Genomic DNA, 23,717 nt, shown 5'->3' on the forward strand with positions numbered 1-23,717 from the left:
ACAACCTCTCCATTCTTTATGCCAAAATAATAACACTGTAATAGCGAATTCTGACAAAGGAAATGCAACTGTACTCATAGATACCACTGACTACAATCACAAACAATGTTTTATTGCTTGACAGATCCACTTATGGTATAAATGACAGAGATCCTATGCAAAGCTAGTTAAACAAATTAAATAAATTGTTACATCAAATATACAGCAATCCCTCGATTAATGTGCCTCTGATTAGTGCATCATTTTTTTTTCCTATACCAAATTCGATTAGTGTTCCTATACATTTTTTATGACAAACTATTTTAAAAAATCACTCACCAGGATGAAATAATTTAATTACAATTTAAAACATTTTACAGAGTTATTTTAAATGTCATACTACACTATTTCCATGTACACAGTGTTCCAAATTTACCGCCAAAATTTATGTCATCTGCTAATTACACAGCATTTTGCTGATCATATCTCATGCCTCCTTTGCAAATGTTTTTCTTACGTTTTTATTTTAAAGTATTTTCCCAGTCGTTCATCATGAGTACAAGAATTAATGAGCAAAAAAGTGGAAGTGTGAAAATGATTCGAAAAGTAATCTCATTGGTAGAAAAACTTGAAATAATAAAGAAAATGAAGAAGGTGGTTCTAGAGCAACGATTGGACAAGAACACAAAAATGGGTGAATCAACTATGCGAGCAATTTTAAGCAAAGCTGCTGAATACAAAGAGAAAGGTAAGGCTGCTTCAAGTTCATCATGCATGCACTCGAAATCAAAGTGATTAATATAATGATTGAATTAGAGAGACTTCTTTCTACATGGATCGAAGATTGTAACCAAAAACAGATCCCACTAAACACTGACCTTATTAAATTAAAAGCATTAAGTCTCTTTGCAACCTTAATAGAAAGAGCTATCAATGTTGGAAAAGAAGAATTCTACGCTAATGCTGAGTGGTTTGAGCATTTCAAAAAGACAAATAGGTTACATAATGTTCTGATCACAGGCTAAGCTGCAAATGCAGATAAGGAGGTGGCCGCAAATTATCCAGAGATTTTGAAGAAAATTGTAGAAGAAGTGGGGGGTTATAAAGCCACAAAGTTGAATGAAATTACTGTTAGCAGCAATATGCGAGCCATTTGGAAGCATATTCTTCCACATTGTGCAAATGATTTTAGAGGCTTTTCAAATGAATCTAAGTTAATTAAATCTCATTCTGAGAAATTGAGTGATTCTGACCTGTTAATTTAGATGCACAGTGGGAAGATCCTGAAGAATAGAGGCCATCCCTGGAAGTTAACGAAAGGAAACTGTGAGCAAGAGGATGTGGAGTGGTTTTTTTGCATGGAGGGTGGTTGAACCATGGAATGCATTGCCTGATGGAGTGGTGAAAGCGAGAACAAGAATGAGTTTAAGGAGTGGTATGATAGACTTTGTGTTTCTTAGGGGGGGGGGGACCTCCCCTCAATGAGTCTTGATAGACTTTGTGTTTCTTAGGAAGGACCTCCCATGATGAGTCTTTTGACTACATGGAGGCCTGAATACTAATAATAATAATAAAATTTAATCACTGACAAGCCCAAAGAGATTTCACAGAAACAATTTCAAAATATTTTTCGTACAATCGAAGTTTTTAAGCAGCAATGCTTAAATGCTGACCCTGATGAAGAGAGAAGCAGTAAAATTTGCAGAAGAGTAGAAAAGGCAATAGGCCAAGTTGTATGAAAAAAAAGAAACAGAATGCCCACCAAACTACGTTAGCTCAATTCTTTGTTAAGAAGTAGAATAATAAATTTATATTCTGAATATGTTTTATTGTCTTTCAGCTTCATGGTTTTCCTTTAACTAGGTCCTGAAATATACCCTAATTGTTTTATAAAAAAAAAAAAATTAAAGGTCAAAAAAGAAATTTGAGGAACGAATTATACTTTTTCTCATAGATTATTATATTCGATAGTGTGTTTTCGATTAATATGCCTGTTTTAAAGAACGCATCAGGCACATTAATTGAGGGACTGCTGTATTCCTTAGATACTAATACTACCGAAAAGTTGCAGATTCATCACACTCATCCTCCATATATTTACGGCCTTCCTAAGGTACACAAATCTGGCTATTCATTACATCCAATAGTTATTACATAGAATCTCCTACTTATTATTTGGCAAAATAATAAGTAGGGGATAAGTAGTGCATTGGATTGGAGATAGCTAATCTCCAATCCAATGAAGTTGTCCATATACCAATCCTATCTGTTCCAGTTTGACTATCAACTTATAATGTGGTAATCTATCAAAAGGCTTTGCAAAATCTAAGTTTACTAATATGTACCCATCTCAGTCGTCCAATGCAGCTGTCACCTTATAAGGTGACAGCTGCATTGGAACTCCACTGTAATAAGTAGAGTACTAAAATATCACCTTCCTTTAGGAAATCCGTGTTACTGATCAAAGATAATGCAACTGTTGTTAACCCAATTCTGGATCCCAGTTCTCACTAGCCTCTCTTTAACCACAATACATGACACACAGATTGGCCTACAATTTGATGATTGAATTCTCTCGCCTCCCTTATGAAGCAGTACAATCTTGCCTTCCTTCCACTCCTTTGGAACTTGACCCAATGTAAGACTCGTATTAAACAAATATGGCAAGGCAGATGTCAACTCTCTTGCAAAATTCCTTCAAAATACATGGTGATATATCATCGAGTCCCACAGATTTATTAACATCAAATTTGCTCAATTCCACATATACCCCTTGTTCACTCACAGTTAGCAGCTCCTCCTCATCATCCACTGTTCTCAAACTCTCCATTCACATGGATGAAAGACCTTTATGAACTGCTCATTAAATATCTCAATTATATCCTCCACAGCAGTTGTCCATATACCATTTTCTCCAATCAATGTCATTCTACCATAAGGATTTTTTTTTGGGGGGGGGGGCTTCATTAGCTAACTGCTGCTCATACTGCACATCTTCTATCTTTACCAAATGAGTCACTTTCCTTGCCTGTTCTTTGTACTCCTCATAGAATTTATTATTAGCATTCATCTTATGTTGCCTCCATAATGTCTTCTTTCTCTGTATTGCATGCTTAATTTCTTCATTCATCCATTTCACACCTACCTTATTTAACCTTCTAATCCCTGGAATACATTTAGACATTGCTTGTACTTGATAGTTCTTGAATATTAACTAAGCACAATCGAATTGCTTTCCACCCAACTCCTCATTCCATGCTATAGCTGCAAGCTGTCTCCTGAGCTTCTCATAATCATCAGTCTTTTAGTTCCACACGTACCCTTTCCTCACAGAAGTCCTCATGTAGCTATCAAACACCCAGGTAATAACTCCATGGTCATCCATTTAACTCCAAGGTGTTAAATCTCCCTCACCAATTGGAGAGAGATTTAACACCTCATTTATAATGGCATCCTCTGATGAGATGATCAAATCGAACATCCTCAATCCTTGCATACCCTCTGTTACATACTGTCTGAGATAGTTGTCCCTCAAAAACTTGAAAAATTAATTTTCTTTATTTCCAGTTGCTATCTTGTCATCCCAATTTATATTTCCATAATTAAAATCATCCATAACAATCACTCCCTTCTCCTATTTGCTTAGTTAATTTGCTTATACATTTCATGGTCACTACCCTCCACATTATTAGGTCTATAGCAGCATTCATTCTATTCACCTCTATCTCATGCCATACTGCTTCAAAACCACTCTCCCTATTTTCTCCCTTGCATCTCTACCTTGTCTGGACATAACTTTTTTTATCATCAATAGCACTTCGCCTCCCTTTTTACCCTTTCTATCTTCATGAAAAAACATCATACCTTCCATCTCTATTTTTGACAGGATGTTATCCTCATCTAACCATGTCTCACTTATTGGAAGTTTATTTTGCACTTAGTTAGACTATAATAAATTTAATTTATTCCTTTATCCAAGTGTAAATCTGAAATTGCATCTGAAAATATCTTTAGGACTGAGGTACTTATTCCAACAATTTTTGAATGAACAAACTCAATCAATGCAACCATTTCATTTCCCTTGTTTCTGATACTTCTAGCATTCATATACAGTACAAACATAGTTCCTGGAACTATAACAAGCTTCACTGATATCACTTCTTAGATGCAACTTCTCTGTACTTTCCTTCAGTCATTTCTTTTTCTCCTTACTCATTCTGAAACCTTCTTCCAATCCAACAAATATTCTCCCTACATCCTGGACCATCCTATTCCCTTGTTGTCTACACACACACATTCACTTTCTCTTTGCACATCAACCTTTCATATGCTGTGTTCCCCAGTCCATGCCAAGCCTACCTGTTTGTCTTGCACACTTGTTTCTAATTCTCTACACTTGTGCTACTCACTTCTCCATTCATAAGTACCACCACCACCAATTCATATTTATACATATAAGCATACTTAAAAAGAAAATAAAGAGAAATATATGAACAAGATAGTTTGCACTGCTTTTGCTTCTTTTTCTGTATGCACATCTTGTGGTATTAGCTCATAGCTTTTTTAACATTCCAGTGGACTTACTGTGATCAAGGTTAGAATCAATATCCATAAATTGTTGTTTTAAAGTTTTTACAGATCAAGGCAATAATTCAAATTCTTTTAAAATTATGTTTTTCATTGGTACATTTTCTTCTGCATAACATATGTTGTTTAACAATATTAACGAGATAATTTTTACTGAATTCTTCTGAATGTGAGTTTCATAATTCCTGAACTTTACAGTGCTCGAATTGCCTGTTCAAAAGCTCTTTTCATAAGCCTTAAAAGTTGCAACTGTTCCTTGATCCACAGGCTATAAAACTGACAGTAAATATATCACCTAAACATTTTCATTTAAATAATCTAGTGAAACAGGAGGGCTGGGAGAATTATCTAAAAGCAACAGAGCTTTAAAAATAAGATTATTTTCTTTACGATACCTTTCAACTGATGGATAGAAACAATTATTCAACCAGTCTTCAAAGAGATTCATGGTCATCCATGCTTTTTTTTTAAATTAGCACACCAAGACTGTAATTACTGGCTGTAGCCTCTAAGCATCTTAGGACTTCACATATAGTACACAAGCATGGGCTTCAATTTGAAATCTCCTTCAGCATTACCTTCCATTAAAACTTTTTCAATCTTTTGATGATTTAAGACCAGGTTGTGATTTTTCATTCTTTGCAAGAAAAGTTACACATTTTGTTTATAAAATTATTACTTTTAAACTGTCTCAATGATAGAAAATATCAAATACAATTCTGATTTCAAGTTATATAATCTTTATTTGCTTTACATAAATCATTAGGTTTCTTCACCCACTGACTGAACATTATAAACAGGTGTTACCAGATATTTTCTGAAAGTGAAAATATGAAAAAGTATGTTATGACAATGTACTAGTGCTACAATAAAACTGTTTTACTTGCAAATATGCACTATACTATCTGTGGGAGGAGAGGAGAGGTGCTTTTCATGTTATTTCATGTGCTATGCAGTGTTATTTTCATTCCATTTGTTAACTGTTGCTAAATATGGACATAGACTAATTGTTTCTGTAGTGGATTTAGTGATATGGTAAAGATATACTTCAAGATCAAGGACAGTCCCAGAGGTTTCATTTGAACGAGCATGAAGGGAATGTATTAAGTGAATTTTTAATCAGTGTTAAATAAACTGTGGTATCAATTTACTAACTGATCAAAAAGCATGTTATTTGAAACATGTAAAGTGAGGGATTCCTGTAGGTTTGTTTGTTGTAGTGGGAGGAATGAGCATTAATATATTATGACTGCTATGATTGTCTCTTATTTACTATTAAATATTACAGTATATTATTTGAGAACTCCCTATTGTTTTATGACAACATGGTAGTGTAAAACTAGACACAAATTTAGTTTTGCATATTACAAAAATAAATTCACTTCATGATGTCCCATTTTATGTTTTTCTTTTTATTTCAACTAGTACAAGCTGTAAAAAAATAACCAGTTTTATCTTTTAACAATTTTTCGGCTGTTCTGTTGTGGGACTTCTGGATCATTTACTGGCATTTTGATTCTTCAGCATTATGTAATGGCAAGCTTGGAGGTAGGTACAACACTTGTTTATTATTATCATTATATGGGTATTTCCATGGAGTCAAAAAACTCATCACAGGAGACTCATACTAACTATCATACCTCTCCTTAAACTTATTCACCACTGAGGCCACAACTACTTCTGGCAATCCATTACACTCATTCACTACTCTCCAAGCAAAGAACCTAGTCTGTGCATCCTTACTAACCACTCTTACATAACTTCCAGGAGTGACTCCTTGTTCTCCCCCTACCCCTGATGTATTGAAAAATCTCTTTTGTGTCAATCTTATAGACTCCCTTTAGTAACTTATATGTTTCTATCATGTCTCCTTTCATCTGCCTGTCAGCAAAACTGTGCAATCCACATGCCTTCAATCTATCCTCCTAGAGAGCATTCTACAGACCTATCACCTTCTTGGTCACACTTCTCCAAATCCACTTCACCACCTCCTGGAGATCAGGAGGTGGTGAAGTGGATAGCTTGCTCCACCTTTGCAACGAGTTGCCCGGTGTTGTACCAACTTACCCCAGTCCTGAAGATACTTTCAGGCACAAACTTTGTTTGCTCACATTTGGATAAAGAATTAAACTAAATTTTTTATGGATAACTCCAGGAGACCAAATCTGTGCATAGTAGTCATGCTTTATACCTGGAAATAGCTGGAATTAGTTTGTGAATGACTTTCTAGTCTTGAAAGACTGTCTGTCTGAAAATTAATGGCATTAATAAAACATGGTTAACAAAAAATGTGACAGGAATAGAAGTTAAAGTAGAATATGAATGCATATTTCGTAATCAAGAAAAAGCGGTGGAGTATTACTTGTGATAGCTTATGATACTTTTGTCCTCTCAGTTTAGAAAACCATACAGGAAATGTCACTTATGTCCTTGACAGTAGGTGTAAGGTAGAGATGTAGATAAGGGACAAGATATTTAGTGGTATGTTGTTATAGGATGGGGAATATAAAGTGTGACAAACAGCAATGTTTATGCAAATTAGCTTAATGAGTAAAGTGGATAATCATTATGGGAGATTTCAGCTATGATAATATCCATTTCATAAATGAAATGCATTTAATAATAAAGAATCTCAGCTTTTGGAATTTTTGAGAGAGAGAGAGAAATAAAGAGAAAACTGATGTTAGGTAGCATATAGTAGAGGGAACATGAATATCAAGAGATTTAGTTGTAGTGCTAGAGGATTCGATTGTAAGTGAGATGTTAATCTTGCCCCGGTTGGTGACAGTGATCATATCTTCGAGTTGGGAATGAGTAGCATGCAGAAGTCTCAATGAGAAGGAATTTATGTATAATTATAATGCACTTAGACACCAGCTGAGGCAATACCATGGATGGAAAAATTTAAAGGAAGGGATATGAATTTGTGCATGGGAGCTAAAAACTAGTTTAACAGCAATGGCAATTACATACCTGAAATGAGAAAGAAAAAGACCGAAGGTGAAATGGATAATCCTGGAAACAAATGTTCACATCAACTGGCTTTTCTCCTCCAATTGCACAGACCAAGCAGTGATGCTGAGACATCTGCAGTCACCAATGATCATACACAAATTGTTCACATGTCTACCAGAATATTTGATAATACCAAGCATACTAGGTCTCTTCCTCACTAGTGACTCTGCCAAGCACTGTGGGTTGCAAACTTTTAGTGGGTCATAAAACCAGTTTAGAAGGTCACAACTAGCATCTGTTTTTTTAGTGAAACATAATAGAAATTATCAGAATGTATCTCAGAGATTTTGTAGCCTTAACATGTATATGCTGGGCAGTATGACATCTCAATTTTTGGTTTAAGCTGGAACTAACTTGACAGTATATTATGTCCTATTTATGTTGAGTGGGCACATTTTTACAAAGTTTTAAATATATATGGCATGCTAGTCTAAATGTTTTCTATTAAATTTTAATTGTAAAATTAGTATTGGTGAACTTAATATATAGTGTCTGTGGGAAGGAAGTTGTTTATCGTTATGTAGGTTCAGGTTATTTTCATTCATTGTCACTATATATAGCACATAAACTAATTGTGTTCATACTGTATGTAGTAATACAACAGAGCTACTTATTTTTCTTATATATGCCATATGATATCTGTTGGAGAGGGGATTTTTATCACTATACAGGAAGAACATTTCGAAATATTCCGGTTTCCCGAAAGAATAGGGTGGTGTAATGAGCAAAAATGTGTTTATTCCTGTGAATAAAAATTAATTCTATGTTTTATGGCAAGAACACCTGTGACCTTAATTAAAATATTTCTTGATTTCTGTTTTTGCTGTTTATTTTGAATTTCTTTTTTTTTTTAACATGTTCATGCCAGGCAGTATCACATCCCAAGTTATGTTTCAAGCAGGACTAACCTAAGTATATTATGCCCCTTCCATGTCAAATGGGTGCATTTTTACAAAGTTTTAAGTATATATATGGTATGCTAGTTCTGAATGTTTTTAATTAAATTTTAATTGTAACATTAGTATTGGTAAACTGTCTTAATGATAATGTACAGTGACTGTGGGAAGGAGACTGTTTATCATTATGCAAGGTCAGGTCATTGGTCATTTTCATCTGTTATCTCCTTACACTAATTGTTGCTACATGTAGTACATAGATTAATTGTGTCGATACAGTACATAGTAATACAATAGAGCTCCTTGTTAATAAAATTTATGTTTGTTATTAATACTGTTACGTTCTGTTTTAATAGATCATTAAAAAGTCCATATGCAGTTTTAAATTTTTGTAACTTCTATTCTACACATGATAAAATCAATCCATAAAAAAACATAAATGCAATTTAGTGAAGCTTAGTATTTGGTACTAAGAGTGATTCATTTATTTTCTTGTAGTTTAGCAAAAAATTTCCAGAATGAAACTTCACATGAAAGACTACAAAATTGAAGTCCACCAAATGTTGTTGTTGGAAGAGGATTATCACACATGATTGATTTTCTGTCACCAATTTAATGTTTTATGACAAAGCAACATTTTACATTAGCAGTCAGGTCAGACATAACTATATATGGGGCATGTAAAGCCACAAGAAGTTGAGGAACATGAAAGAGATTCCCCTAAGGTCAATGTCTGGTGTGCATCCACATAATTGGGCCATTCTTTTTTAAAGGATGGGTTATTAATAGCAAGATTTATTTGGAAATGCTGCAGAATTACTTTATTCCTGAACTAACATGTTTATGACTTATAGCCTCAGTGTTAAGCAGTTCCTGAATGAAAATTTTCGAAACAGGTGGATTAGAAGAGGTGGACTAATCTCTTGGCCATCACATTCACCAGATTTGAGCTCACTGGATTTTTTCTATGGGGACATGTTAAAACTATCATTTATTCAACAAAATTTTGCTCTTTAGATGATCTATGGACTAGGGTAACTAATATGATTCAGGATATTACTGAAAATCAACTGAAAAACATATTTGTAAAACTTCAGAATCGTATCTCGGTTTGTATATGTGATGATGATGTGGCCATGTTGAGAATTAACAATCCCAAGAATAAATGTATGCAAAACTATAATAAATTCTTTCACTTATTATTATTATTTTTTTTTCAGATCGATATTATCATGTAGAGAAAATTTAAAACTGCAGAAGGACTTTATAATGACCTTTTATGCACGCAAGCATGTGTGTGTGTTTCATTTCTCCCTGGAGGTAGTGATACACCAGGGAAACTTGTGGCAAAGGTGGATGAAGCTCCGGGTTCTTTGCTACCTTCCAAAAATCAGTTATAATTATTATTATTATTGTACTGGTATCTCCACGGAGTCAGAAGACTTATCGCAGAAGATCCATTATTCATACAATACTTATACCTCTCACTGACGAAGCACTGCCAACCACCTTTGGCAACCTATTCTATCTGCTCACCACTTCCCCTGCCAAGGAAAAAACTAGTCCTAAGACACTTGCTAACTACACTCTTACACAATTTCCATGGATGACTCTCCCTTCTGGCATATACCGAATAAAGTCTTTGGCATCAATACTATAAATCCCTTTAATAACTTATATGCTTCTATCATATCTCCTCTTTTTCACCTATCAGATAGTTTTTGAAGCCCAGTTTTTGAAGACTGTCAATCTATTCTCATAGGGAGTATTACTTACTCTTGCAACAGTCTTTATCACTTTCCTCTGGGTTAATCTGAAAATGTAGCACATTTCACAAAAACCTACTCATATTTGCAAATAATATCAGAATATACAGCCTTATAACATAGGCAAAAACCACCTAAAAAAACAACCTCTTGTGCAAGGAATTTGAGGCATTACTAGACTTAAAGAGTTACAAAGAATAATAGTCATGAAAGCAGATAAGGGAAATGCTGTTGTCCTAAAAAACCATGACTATACTCATAAACTAACCTCCTTATTTCAGGATCATTCTGCCTACCATCAAAACAGGCTTCTTAAAATTGTAACTTTGAGCCTGCAGAAATTACTAATGAATTAAAACCCTACAATTCCAAATTTCCCCCTCTCCCCAAGATAAATAGGCCAAACATTCACAAACAAAATGCATCTATTACACCTCATGTGCACTGATTCATCCATTTACAAATTAGCCAAAATGCTGTCCCTTCTTGTGACAATACCTCTTCACACAAAAATTATCCATTTCACTCCAAATTGCTTTATCTTCTTCACTTAACCTATACAATATGCAATTCCTGTCAACAATTCCTTCTTACCTATCTCCCATGTACTACTGACTTCCTTCTTCATAAGTCTCCATACTTGCCTCCAGTTCTCATCAACTTTAGATGAGGGAAAGGCATATACTGCAATTTTCTTAGACTTGGCGAAGGCATTTGACAGGGTGCCACATGATAAGCTGATATTTAAGTTGCAGCACATGGGTCTGGATGTCAGATTGGTCAACTGGATTCAGGATTGGCTGTCTGATAGGTATCAGAGAGTTGTGTATGGTGGAGCAGTTTCCAGGAGGCAGAGGGTTACAAGTGGGGTCCCACAGGGCTCAGTACTAGGACCTATATTGTTTAACCTTTATATCAATGACATAGCCAGTGGATTGCAGGGGGATATTCAGTTGTTTGCAGATGATGCGAAGCTGGGAAGGATTATTAGTAATAGTGCAGATGTGGTAGCCCTGCAAGAGGATTTAAATAAGCTAGATAGATGGGCAAATGAATGGGGGTTTCAGTTTAATGCAGCAAAATGTAAGGTCTTGAGGTTTGGGAAACATCGATGGGATGCTGCATACTCTATGGGAGGAGTTATACTGGAGGAAGTAGGGGAGACAAGAGATCTGGGGTTGATGATTGATAGAAACCTGAAGTTTAGGGGACATATTGCAAAGGTGGTGACGGTAACACAGAGGATTGCTGCTATTATTAGAAGGACACTGACCTGCAGAGATAAGAGGGTTATCATTCCGTTGTATAAGTCTCTGATCAGACCACACTTGGATTATTGTTCTCAGATTTGGTCCCCAGGATTTGAAGGGGATAAATTAACTGTGGAAAGGATACAAAGACGGATGACAAAGATGGTTTCAGGACTGTACAAGGATAGTTATGAGGATCGGCTGAGAGAATGTGGACTGCAGAGTTTGGTGGATAGAAGAAGGAGAGGTGATATGATTGAGACTTTTAAACTGTTGAGAGGTGGTTACAGGGTTGACACTGGGGAGTTCTTTCGCTTGGTTGATCAGTGGGAAGGAGTGATGACAAGAGGCCATCCCTGGAAGTTACGAAAGGAAACTGTGAGCAAGAGGGTAAGGAGTGGTTTCTTTGTGTGGAGGGTGGTTGAGCCGTGGAATGCATTGCCTGATGGAGTGGTGGGAGCGAGAACGGTCAGTGAGTTTAAAGAGTGGTATGATAGACTTTGTGTTTCTCAGGGGGGGACCTCCCCTCAGTGAGTCTTGACAGACTTTATGTCTTAGGAAGGACCTCCCTCGATGAGTCTTTTGACTCTTTGGAGGCCTGAATAATAATAATAATAATAATAATAATAATAATAACTAGAGGCAAGTATGCCATCTCGGTCAATCAGATTAATAATGCTATGCCCAAGTTTAAAACTTTGATTCTTGCATTCTCTCTACTACATACTGCACAAGACAGTTGTCCTTCAAGATGTCCATAAATCCAGTTTACTCAGCACTGTATGCTGCTTCCTCTGTCCAGTTTAGATTGCTATAGTTGAAGTCTCCCATAATAATCACTCACTTTGCACTTGTCAAACTTCTTCTTCTTCTTCTGCAGCTTCTCCCACTTAAGTGGGGTCACTGTTTATTATGAGTCTCCTCCACACCTTCCTGTCTTGGGCTGTCACCACATCCAAGTTCTTCATCTTCAAGTCCTCTTCTACCAGCTCCCTCCATCTCTTCTTTGGCCGCCCACGCTTCCGCCTTCCTTGCACATCCATCTGCATGACCCTTCTTCCCACATATTCGTCCTCTCTCCTCATCACATGACCAAACCATCTCAACCTTGCCTCCTGTATTTTCGCTCCTAAGTTCGTAACTTTCACTGTTCCCCTGACATAGTCATTTCTCAGATGATCCTTTCTGGTCACACCGCACATCCACCTAAGCATTCTCATCTCTGCTACTTCCATCCTGCTAATGTTATTTTTCCTCAGGGCCACAGTTTCTATAGCATATGTCATAGCTGGCCTCACTACTGTCCTATAAATTTTGCCTTTCAGATTGATCGGCACCCTCTTATCACATAACACTCCAGCCATCTCCCATAATAATCACTCACTTTGCACTTGTCAAACTAATTTGCCTAAATATTTTCTGCCCATCACCATCTATATTTACTGATTTATAGCAGCATTATACTAAATATATTGTCATTCCACTTCTACCTCACACCATATAGTATTACAGACTTTTTTTTTTTTTAAATTTCCTAAATGATATGATCTCCTTATATTAATTCTAAAAACGCAACTGAAATGTGTTTTGACTATTTTCTCAATTGCCACCATATCATGAGAAACTGATAACTGAGAAAACATTTCATGTTTTCACAATTACCTGTTTTTTACTTATGGTCATATATCACCAATGAAATGAGTTTTTTCCTTCACATCTCATAGACTGATAATCATATTAATATATAAGTAATTAACATTTTTACTTCAATGCTGGTAGTTACACAGGGTAAAAATTAGTCATAGCATTAACAAAAGTTTATAAATTGACTATATCTAGAAAATATGATTATATATACAGATAAATCAGCCAGAACACACACCATTAACAGACCAAAATATTATCACTGCATAGCAGATGGCATAATGGGGATGATGGATTAAGCATTACAGATGGTGGATTGCGTGGTGTACATATCCACCAGCAGTGAGTCCTTGGACTTAATGGAGATGTTACCTAACAATAATATTAGGTGCCCATGGTTGTTCAGGTTGACATCTGACTAGCAGCACATATGCCTGATTAGTGATCTAGCACAAAATTCTTCAGTTCTTGACTATTACGTATACTAAAAGAGAAAACTTTTTGAGATCCTATCACACTTGCAGCTTATCTTTTAAATAAGCTGCAAGCGTGACAGTTCTCTATAAAGTAAATTATCCACAAAAATCTGATATTAAAGTTTACAGAGTATCTCTAGATGTGCAGATTCAGAACTCTTCTTACTAATCTCCACTGTAATTTCTTCTAATATTACAAGGGAAGGAGGCTGGAAAGTTCTGACCTAAAACAAAAATGATATTAAAGAACTGATGTAACCACAAGAAAGAACATACAAGGCCATTAGAATATAAGAACATAAGTTACCTTCATAACTCTGCTACTAGTATGTTCTTTCTTTAGGTTATATCAGTTGCTTTAATATCATTTTTTTTCCAGGTGTTTATCAGAAATTTCCAGCCCACTCATATTTACTTAATCTTAAATGCATTTCTTACATAATGGTGCCCTTAAATCTCATGATCAACAGAGAAGTTCACTCCATGGACCTGACTGCTCCACAATACCTACTCACGAAATGGGTTGCCTATTAATGGTGTTCTCAGACCAGTTCACTTGCTTTGTAAAATGGAAATCATTCTACCTAAATCTCTCACTATATAATAATAATAATAATAATAATAATATATTATTATTATTATTATTATATCAAATTCCACACAAAATAGCTTGCAAAAATTATGGCATATCAATGCCAACAAATATCTGGCTGGCTAACTCATTTTCAGTTGAAAAAGTCCCTATAAATGTTCTTCCCGTTATGATAAGATTTCAGCCTATATTATTCATGTAATAAATGACAGAAATTGCTGAATTTCGCAAGCTCTCTTTTTTTATTCTCTAAAACAAAATAGTTTTACCAAGTAATATCCAAAATTAGTTAATAATGTTTAGTTAATCCATTATTTAATATATTTTTCATTTCAACTGGAAGATACTTTACATTATGGCAAACTACTAATATAATTCTTACCTACAGGTATAACTGGTTGCTAAACCAGTTTTTTTATTACACCATGTGCAGCGCCGAAAAGTCTTCTTTTTAGTTTTAATTGGAGGCAGTTTTGGTCCTGAATGTGGTCTGTTGCCATCCCTGCTTGATGGTTTGTGTTTGGATATTGACTGTATGGAAAGAGAATTAAAACAATTATTTAGTTTAAAAACCTTTCCTTTAAAACATATATACAGGTAACCCTCATATAATGCGGTACTTATACAACGCGGTCTACAAATTGTAGTATTACAAGCATAACCCTTTATCTTTTCATATATTTTTCACCACGCTACTTAAAAAACCAATTTTATCTTCATATTGCGTCTACCCATATCGTGCATGTAGTTATAAGAAACGAATTTATATTAGGGAAAATACCCATTATGCGTGTACGTCAATTGTTTACCGTATAAAGTGTTTATTGTTGAAAATTGCCTTCGTTTTTTGCCCGGAAAGCGCATTAAAAATCACGAGTTTGTTAATCTCAGCTGAGCACTTTATTTTCTGGTGAGTTACATACATAATTAATATGTAATTTTTTTTTAATGTAAAAAAATTATTTTTATAGTAATGGCCGCTACAACTATAACGAAAGAGAAAAAACCAACATTGAAAAGAAAATTCATTTCTCTCGAAGAAAAAATTAAAATTTTGGAGAAATACCATGAGTTGCAAGAACTAAATTTAAACGAATCTACAATTCGAACAATCAATCAAAATGAACATAAAATCCGAGACAGTTTTATTGCTGGGTCAACAGTAAGTGCAAAGAGCGATGTTCATGTATGCGAGTAACGTGTTTTCACTTAAATAATTTTATACTGTATTTGTTTCATAGTTTATGTTTTCTTAACTTTCATGAATTACCTGCATTAAATAAAAATCAATTTTTGTTGCATATGTCATTGTTTATGTATACTCGTATATATATAAAACGATTTCAGAACATAACCCTACTTTTTCTATGTGATCTTAGTCTCGCATAATGAGATTTATATAAAACGGCATTTCTATGGAACCTAACATCCACGTTATACGAGGCTTACCTGTACATTTTAACCTACTCTGCAATATATATCAGGAAATGTCCAATTTTTATTTTTATTTTTTTAATATGCACTACAATTTTCAACTACGCTGGTTTACTAAGGAACAAACAGAAAAATCATAAGTTGGGAGGGAAAAATATACGAAAGTCAGGTATTATACATTATATAAAAAGTGGTGCTGAATCTGGTTATTGTTTACAAATGGTGCTGTCAGTGGCATATGCAAATAAGCAAAGTCTTATGCTGTCAGTGGCATATGCAAAAAACAAGTATTTTGGAATGGTTTTCCATTTTGTGTCTGGAGTGATACTGAGACATTTCGTGATAGTAAAATTCTTGGATATGACTACAAGATATCATATAACTAATGACTCCAAGGTGGTGAGCCATTGTAAGATATAGGGCTGGCCAAAGTCAGGAAGAGATAGTTATTCTCCTGCACATCCTAGAGGGATGAAGTTGATCTTTAGGAGAATGGATGAAGGTAGTACATATCTTCCCATTTCCATTCCCACCAGGATAACATTCTCATCCAACTACATTTCCTTTATTCCAACTATTTTCAGACAAATAAACTCAATCAATGCAATTTCATCTCCCTTATTTTTGATACTCCTGGCATTCATAAATAAGCATGACAGTTCATTCCTTGGTCTATAACCAGTCCTGCATATGCCATCCCCTCATCTATGACTTCTTCACACCTGCTTCTGTCTGCTCACCCTTATGCTTTATCCTATATCTCTCTCTTTCCAGATGCACTTATTCCCCATGCATCTCAGGTCGTCCCATTCCTGTGCTGACCATCCCCATACACACATTCATTACTGCTTCTTGAATCTGCTCTCCTTACACTATGTCTCCCTGAGCTCTCTGGCTCCTGCTGTTTCCCTGTCCAACTTGCATTCCTGTTCTCACATTCTCATCTCTCACACTACTCTCATCCCCATTCACAATTACTTTGGTCTCTCCTGGTCCCCTCTTCTGCCAACATGCTGTTCACATCACTCACCACACATTATAGCAAATATTCTCTTTTATACAATTCCATTTGTGGCCAGCCTGGCTGGCCGAGTGGTTATCGTATCCACTCTCCAGCCAAAAGGCTGTGGGTTCAAATCCCGCCGTGGGCATGGATGTTTGTGATTGTCTGTGGAAATACTAGTGGTGATGGGCGGTAGATGGCATTGGTAGTTGTGGTCAGTTGGAGGATTGAGTGGTGAAGACAGAGATGTAGAGTAGGTGCCCTCCCTCGATGAGTCTTTGGACTCCCTAGAGGTGTCAAATAATAATGATAATAATAAATTGCACCCCTTTTTCTTCACACAGCTCTGCTAGCATACTATTCTTAATTTTTGCTTAGCATTTCAACTTGTCATTGTCATACCTGTATAACACACTGACTACTTTTCCTATCCCACTGTTGTCTTTCACTCTCCTCAATAATCTTATATCTTCACATTCTCCCTATGCCCAACCAAATCATTTGTTCCTACTAACTCCCTTGCATGCCTACTTCTCATATCCAGAGCATCAATCCTACCTCCTAGAAAACAGACCTCATGATCCCCTCATCTGCAACACCTTTTATAATAGAATCTCCATATAATGCTACTCTTGAATCATTTGCATCTTCTTTTTCTCCAATATCTTTCATTTTATTCTGTTCACACTTTTCTGTTCATATTCACCATACATCTAATCTCATTCTGCATATGCTTCATCTCATTTTGCATCTTAATTTCATTTTCCAATTCTTGCAATCGTGGTCTTTCATGTCATATGCATATAATCATATACAGTGGTATCTCGCTAATCTGAACCTCTTTAGTCCGAACCCTCCAGTAATCCGAACTGCAGTTTGAAAGAAAAAAAGTTTTATTTATTACGTATTATTATTTTGTGTACTATTATTTTTATTTAATAATTATTATTTTAATTATTATTTATTTTATTATTATTACAGTACAGTATTTTTTCGTACTGTCAATTGTATGGTTATACTGGAGGCCTATTTTGATGTATTGTGTGTTCACGTTTGCTTTTTTTATACTGTACAGTAAATACTGTATTGTCGGCATGAATCACAAATATACACAAAAAAGAGGAAATTCAAAACATGCATAATTTGGTTAAAAATATAAATCCAGATGATGAAATTTCACAAGCACATGTTACCGAATGGATTACAGGTAGAACCGCAAGTGAATTCGAAATCAAATCAGATGCTGAAATTATAAATATGACGCTACATATTTATGACGTATTATGTTGAATCATAGTCATCATCGTCTTGTAATGAATTAGAAGACGATGAGGACAATGAAGAACTCGAAGAAAAAAAAAGTAAAACATGAAGAGGCAGCTGAGTTTTAATATGTGTATAGAATGTGCTAAGCAAAATGATATGCTATTCCATAAAATTTTGTTGCTAATGCAGCTCCGAGAAGAAGCATTCAAAAAAAGTTTAGCTTCGAAGAAACAAAAGAAAATCAGTGACAAAGAAATAAAAACCTTTTTTTTTGTGTGTGTTATTTTGTGAAACTTTTTTTGTGTTGTGTACAAGAAAGTGATATTTTTTATGCAAATTAAGTTATGTACTGAACTATGCAATTTTATTAAATCAGAATCCTCAATAATACAGGTACATACAAATTAAATTTTTTACTAAAATAAACTTGTGTACTGTATTATTTTTTGTTTTACATTACAGTACAGTAGCTTTTTTCTATCAGTTACTTCATTTATTTACAGAATTAAATTGATGTGCCATTAGAATCTAATTATTTTTGTCTTAAATGCTAGTTATTGTTGTCTCTTAGGGGGAATTTGCTAATCTGAACTTTTCGTTAATCCGAACAAGCATGGTTTTTCTTAGTTCGGATTACCGAGATACCACTGTAATACCTAATCACTTCCACTTTTGATCCATCACACACACACACACACTTTTACTTTTTCAGTTATTTCCATATTCATAATCACATTCTCTGCAGTCATATTCTCTCGCTCACCCTTCTGGCTAATACCATTCTTAGTATCACATCCATTACTACCTCACACCTTTCATCTAATATTCACTTCTCATTCTTGATTTCCATTTAAATCACTAGAGTTCATTAAAACACCACACTTTCTGCAGTCCCTCATCATCCTCTCACTTCTCTTGTTCAATCTCAATAAGCACATCTACTACATTTGCACACACATACATGACATTCTAAGATAGTAAACCATCTTGGAAAAATTCACATCACTCACCACACTTGATTTTCAAGCCACATGCCTGCTAACCTCCATTTTGCTTTGAACTGTGACTGTAATACAAAAAATTTGCAAGAATGCACACTAAGAACCTTGATAATTACTGCATATTGAGTCTTGATATCACTAATAAATAATTTTTCACAAAATGTATACAATTTCTCAAACATATTACAAAAAATAACTTATCTTTGTTTCAGTGATTATGTACAGATGACATACAGTGCCAAACTTCTTTTACTTAAAATAACAGATTAATTTGAAGAAACCTGGTCATGGAAAGCCAGTAGTAATGTAAATTTAATTGCATAGAACCATCACAGCATCCTGTATATACTTTTAATGGTGTGTGTATGTGTGTGTGTATGTGTGTGTATTATTATTATTACGAGCAATTCCAAGGAGTCCTTAGACTCATCGAGGGAGGCCCTAATATCATGTCAAGCACAACTACTCAACAGTCACACAGTATCTATCATACTTTGCCCTTGAACTCATTCACAGTCATGGCACCCACAACAGACTCTGGCAGCTTATTCCACTCATTCACCACTCTCCAAGTAAAAAACCTAGCTCTAACATCCTTGCTAACCACACTCTTACCAAGCTTCCATGGATGATCCCCAGTCCTCCCACCACCAGTCCTGTTCTCAAAAATATCCTCTGAATTAACCTTATAGAAACCCTTCAGTAACCTGAATGCCTCAATAATATCACCCCTTTTCCACCTATCAACCAATTTCTGCAACCCACAAATCTTCAACCTGTTCTCATAAGGTTCATTCCATAGACCTGCTATCATCTTGGTCACTCGCCTCTAGATCCTCTCCACCTCCTCGTCTCCCATCAAGAAGAAACCCTGGCACCCAAATCTGGGCACAGTAGTCAAGATGAGGTCTTATCAAGGCTCGATACAGAGGAACAATAACTTGCTTGTCTCTGCTCGTCAAAGTATTCTTCAGTAACCAAGTGATTTGATGAGCTGATTTAGCCACTTTTGCAATGTGCCCCCCCCCCCCAAACTTCAACTCCCTATTCACCAACACTCCCAAATCCCTGGCCTTGTCAATCTCCTGGAGTACAGTTCCACAAATGTGGTATACTGCTGCTAATGTTTTCAACCCAAAATGCATACCTTACATTTTGCCACATTAAATTGACATCCATTCTCCTTAGCCCAGTCCTCCGAACTATCCAAATCATCCTGCAAAATTTTGACATCATGTGCATTCACTATTGCTCTACCCAACTTTGCATCATCAGCAAACAAACGAACAGTTCCTCTCAGATCCTTTCCTATATCGTTAATGAACAAATTAAACAGTAGTAGTCCAAGAACAGAACCCTGCGGCACACCACTAGTCATGGTACTATATATTTATTTATGGAGTAATTGACTCGGTTAAATGACATGTTTATAATTATTAACTGACTTAAACACTGAGAAAAAATACAAGAGATTTAATAAGGTTTCACTACTAGTTTCATCAGAAATGCCAACTTCGTCAGGTGAATACAGTACACAACTACTACTTCTTCTAAACTCTGTTTTTGTCTAAAGTACAATATATTTTTAAGATGTTGTTTTCTCCATGGTACTGTACTCACCTGATGAAGTCGGCATTTCCGATGAAACTAGTAGTGAAACCTTATTAAATCTCTTGCATTTTTTCTCGGTGTTTGAGTCAGTTAATAATTATAAACACACACACATATATATATATATATCTTAGGAAATGATGATAAGCCCAGTGACATGTATAGTGGCTTTCTCACAGTGAATCACAGAAGAGTCCTGCAACCATATAATCTCTCATATCTCACTCAACCAGCATTAATACACTGGGTTGATGAATTGTGCAGAAAAGATGTTGACAGTACATGGGAAATGACAAGCTAGCATCTAACACAAGCAATGAATAACTGCATATCAAGAGGTCGGTGAATAAATAGAGTAGGAGTGAGATGAATGAACAGTGAGATCAAGCAGTGTGAAAAAAGAAGTTGTTATGGAGCAGGTGCAAGACAGTTTGTAGTGAACAGATGCATGAAGAATATAAACAGCAGGCCAGAAAAGTGACAACCATGGTTAAAAAAAGAAAAAGAATATGAGATGAGCTTGCCCAGTCAGGTCAAAATTAATCCAAGGGAATTTTTCTGATATGTGGCAAGCAAGAGGAAAAATAATTATAGCTGGTTGATACTGGTGGATAGGTATGGTAGCAGAGTAACCATAGCAAATGATATAGTGGAATTATTTAATGAACACTTCACTAGTATGCATCATAGTGGTGTGAATGATACTGTGCAACATGCAGAAGGGAGGCAAGGATTAGGAGAATTAAAGGTGAAAGAATCAGAAGTGTATCAAGTGTTGGTTTGGTTGAGTTAGATCAGTAATTCTCAACCTATGAAGAATGAAATACCTAAAGGGAGGACACAAAGAAAGCGAAAGAGTTTCATTTAATGAAACTATTTATTGACATAAAAACAATATAAAAACAAAAACATAAAACACACTCTGAAAATAAAAATAATAAAATATACATATAAAATCCACTGTATTGAATAAACTAGTTATGCTTATGGAAACATATCAATATTGCAAAATATACTGAGCAACTAATTAAAACTAAACAATAACAATGATTCTAAAAATTAAGGACTTCCTTGGGCCTGTCAGGGGTGCGCCGGCCATATGTGCAATGTGTGCGATGCATAACTTTAGTTTTTTACAAAACGCATTAACTTTGTCTTCATACCATATCATTAACTAAGATATGTGTATTTTTTCCTTGGAGTTGCAGGTTTAATATATTTAATTTCTCAAATATGTCCACCAAGTAGCTCAAATTTCATCACAAATAAGTGGTCTCTAAACTTCTCTGCTTCTTCGTGATTTTCCTCTTCCAAGAAGATTGCTATTTCGTCTCTTAATTCGTAAAGATGTTGTAAAAATTTTTCTGTGACAACCATTTTGTATCACAGTTAAATAGTAACACTAAATGTTCTGTTCCAGCCATGTCTTTGCAAAGTTCAGAAAATAGTCTTGATATTAAGGGTCTTATTTTTATATAATTCACCATGGTTATAACTATTGTTAATACAATGTTTAGACCAGGACTCATTTCCTTTGCAGCAAGAGCTTCTCTATGAATCATGCAATGTGTCCAAATGCATTGTGGGGATTTTTCCCTCACAAGGGCTTGTAAACTTTTAAACCTTCCAGATATTATTCGAGCACCATCAGTGCAAATTCCAACACAATTTTTCCACTGAATGTTTGCCTTGCATATAAAATCTCCAATATTTTGAACAATTCAGGTGCTGTAGCTCTCCTTTCTATTGGTTTACAAAACAAGAACTCTTCAACTGCTGATAATACATCACAAAATCAAACAAAAGCAATCAAATTATAATCTTTGTTGCTATCTGTTGCCTTGTCAAGCTGAATTGAAAATAATTGGCCACAAATTATTCTCAGTTGTTGTTGTTGTTGCTGCATATCTTCACATATATCACCAATTCAGTGAGCAACAGTATCATTTGATAAAGGTATGCACTGTAGTAATTTATTAAAACTTTTTCCAAGCATAGTTTCCACAATATCAATTGCAGCTGGCAGAATTAGGTCTTCTCCAATAGTGTGGAACTTTTTTTTTTTGCACCTAGCTATTTTATATGCAACTTTGTAAGAAGCTAGTAAAGCTTTTTCATTTACAGCAAAGCTTTTTTAATGCTAGATTTTTGCTTTTCAAAACATTTCAGTTTAGCAGCAAAGACCTCTCAAGGTTTGTTAACTCCTTATGAAGTGTTTCTAAATGTCTTTTAAGTTTATTTGGTTTCATGCTATCAGCCACCAAAATTTTCGAACAAATAACACACAGTGATCTTTCTTCATCATTTACTTCAGTCTTTGTAAAACCGAAATCTAAATATTCTGCTGCATACTTTCTTGATTTTATTTTCAGAGTGGAAGGTGATCATAGCATACCTCAGGGTTCTGTTCTTGGGGCCCCTACTATTTAACTTATTTGTTAATGATATTTCATGTGGATTGACTGGGGATCTTCAAATGTTCACTGATGATGATGCAAAGTTATGTAGAATTATCAGGAGTATTGCTGATGTTAATTCTCTACAGTTTGAACAGACTTTTAGCTTGGACAGATGAATGGGATTTTAGTTTTGATATAAATAAATGCAAGATATTACACTTTGGGGTATAGATATAAGACTATGTACTGTATTGGTGGAACTACTTCAGGAAGTGGATGAGATTCAGAATCTGGGGTGATGGTGGACAGTGGACTAAAGTTCTGAGGGCACATTGCAAGTGTTGCAAAGACTGCACATCATATTGCTATTATGATAAAAAGTACATTGGCATGTAGGGATAAGGAGGTGGTAGTACCTCTATATAAAGCAATGGTCTAATTACTGTGCCCAAATTTGGTTGCTTAGTTTTTATTTTGATGTGGAAACACTAGAGAGGGCCCAAAGATGAATGACCAAAGTGATATCAAAACTCTGGAGTGTTGGTTATGAAGAGCATTTGAGGGAATGTGGATTATAGTTTGATAGGATCTCTATCATATCTCCTCTTTTCCTCCTATCTACCTTAGTGGATAGGGGCAAAACAGGAAATATGATAGACATTTCCAAGTTAATTAAGGGATTCTACCAGATTAATACAGACAGAATTATAAAAAGAGTAGATGTTAAGATAGGAAGAATGAAAGGCCATTCCTGGAAGTTGTATAAAGATGTGGTGAAGAAAGGTGTGAGGAGTAGAC

At 35.2% G+C, this 23,717-nt stretch overlaps 1 protein-coding gene across 1 annotated transcript in view; it reads right to left on the minus strand.

Annotated features, from left to right (window-relative positions):
- The window catches only part of LOC150099545 (AN1-type zinc finger protein 4-like), a 167,729-nt gene that overhangs the window by 8,127 nt on the left and 135,885 nt on the right, over positions 1-23,717 (minus strand). The window contains exon 8 of the mRNA XM_090403455.1: positions 14,588-14,736. Coding sequence (XP_090259581.1) covers positions 14,588-14,736 — 149 coding nt within the window. The remainder of the gene's footprint in view (positions 1-14,587; positions 14,737-23,717) is intronic.

The sequence above is a fragment of the Typopeltis vanoorti genome, chromosome 14 (assembly GCF_054136105.1).
Source record: "Typopeltis vanoorti isolate ZY-2024b chromosome 14, IOZ_Tvanoo_1.0, whole genome shotgun sequence".
Classification (NCBI taxonomy): Eukaryota; Metazoa; Arthropoda; class Arachnida; order Uropygi; family Thelyphonidae; genus Typopeltis; species Typopeltis vanoorti.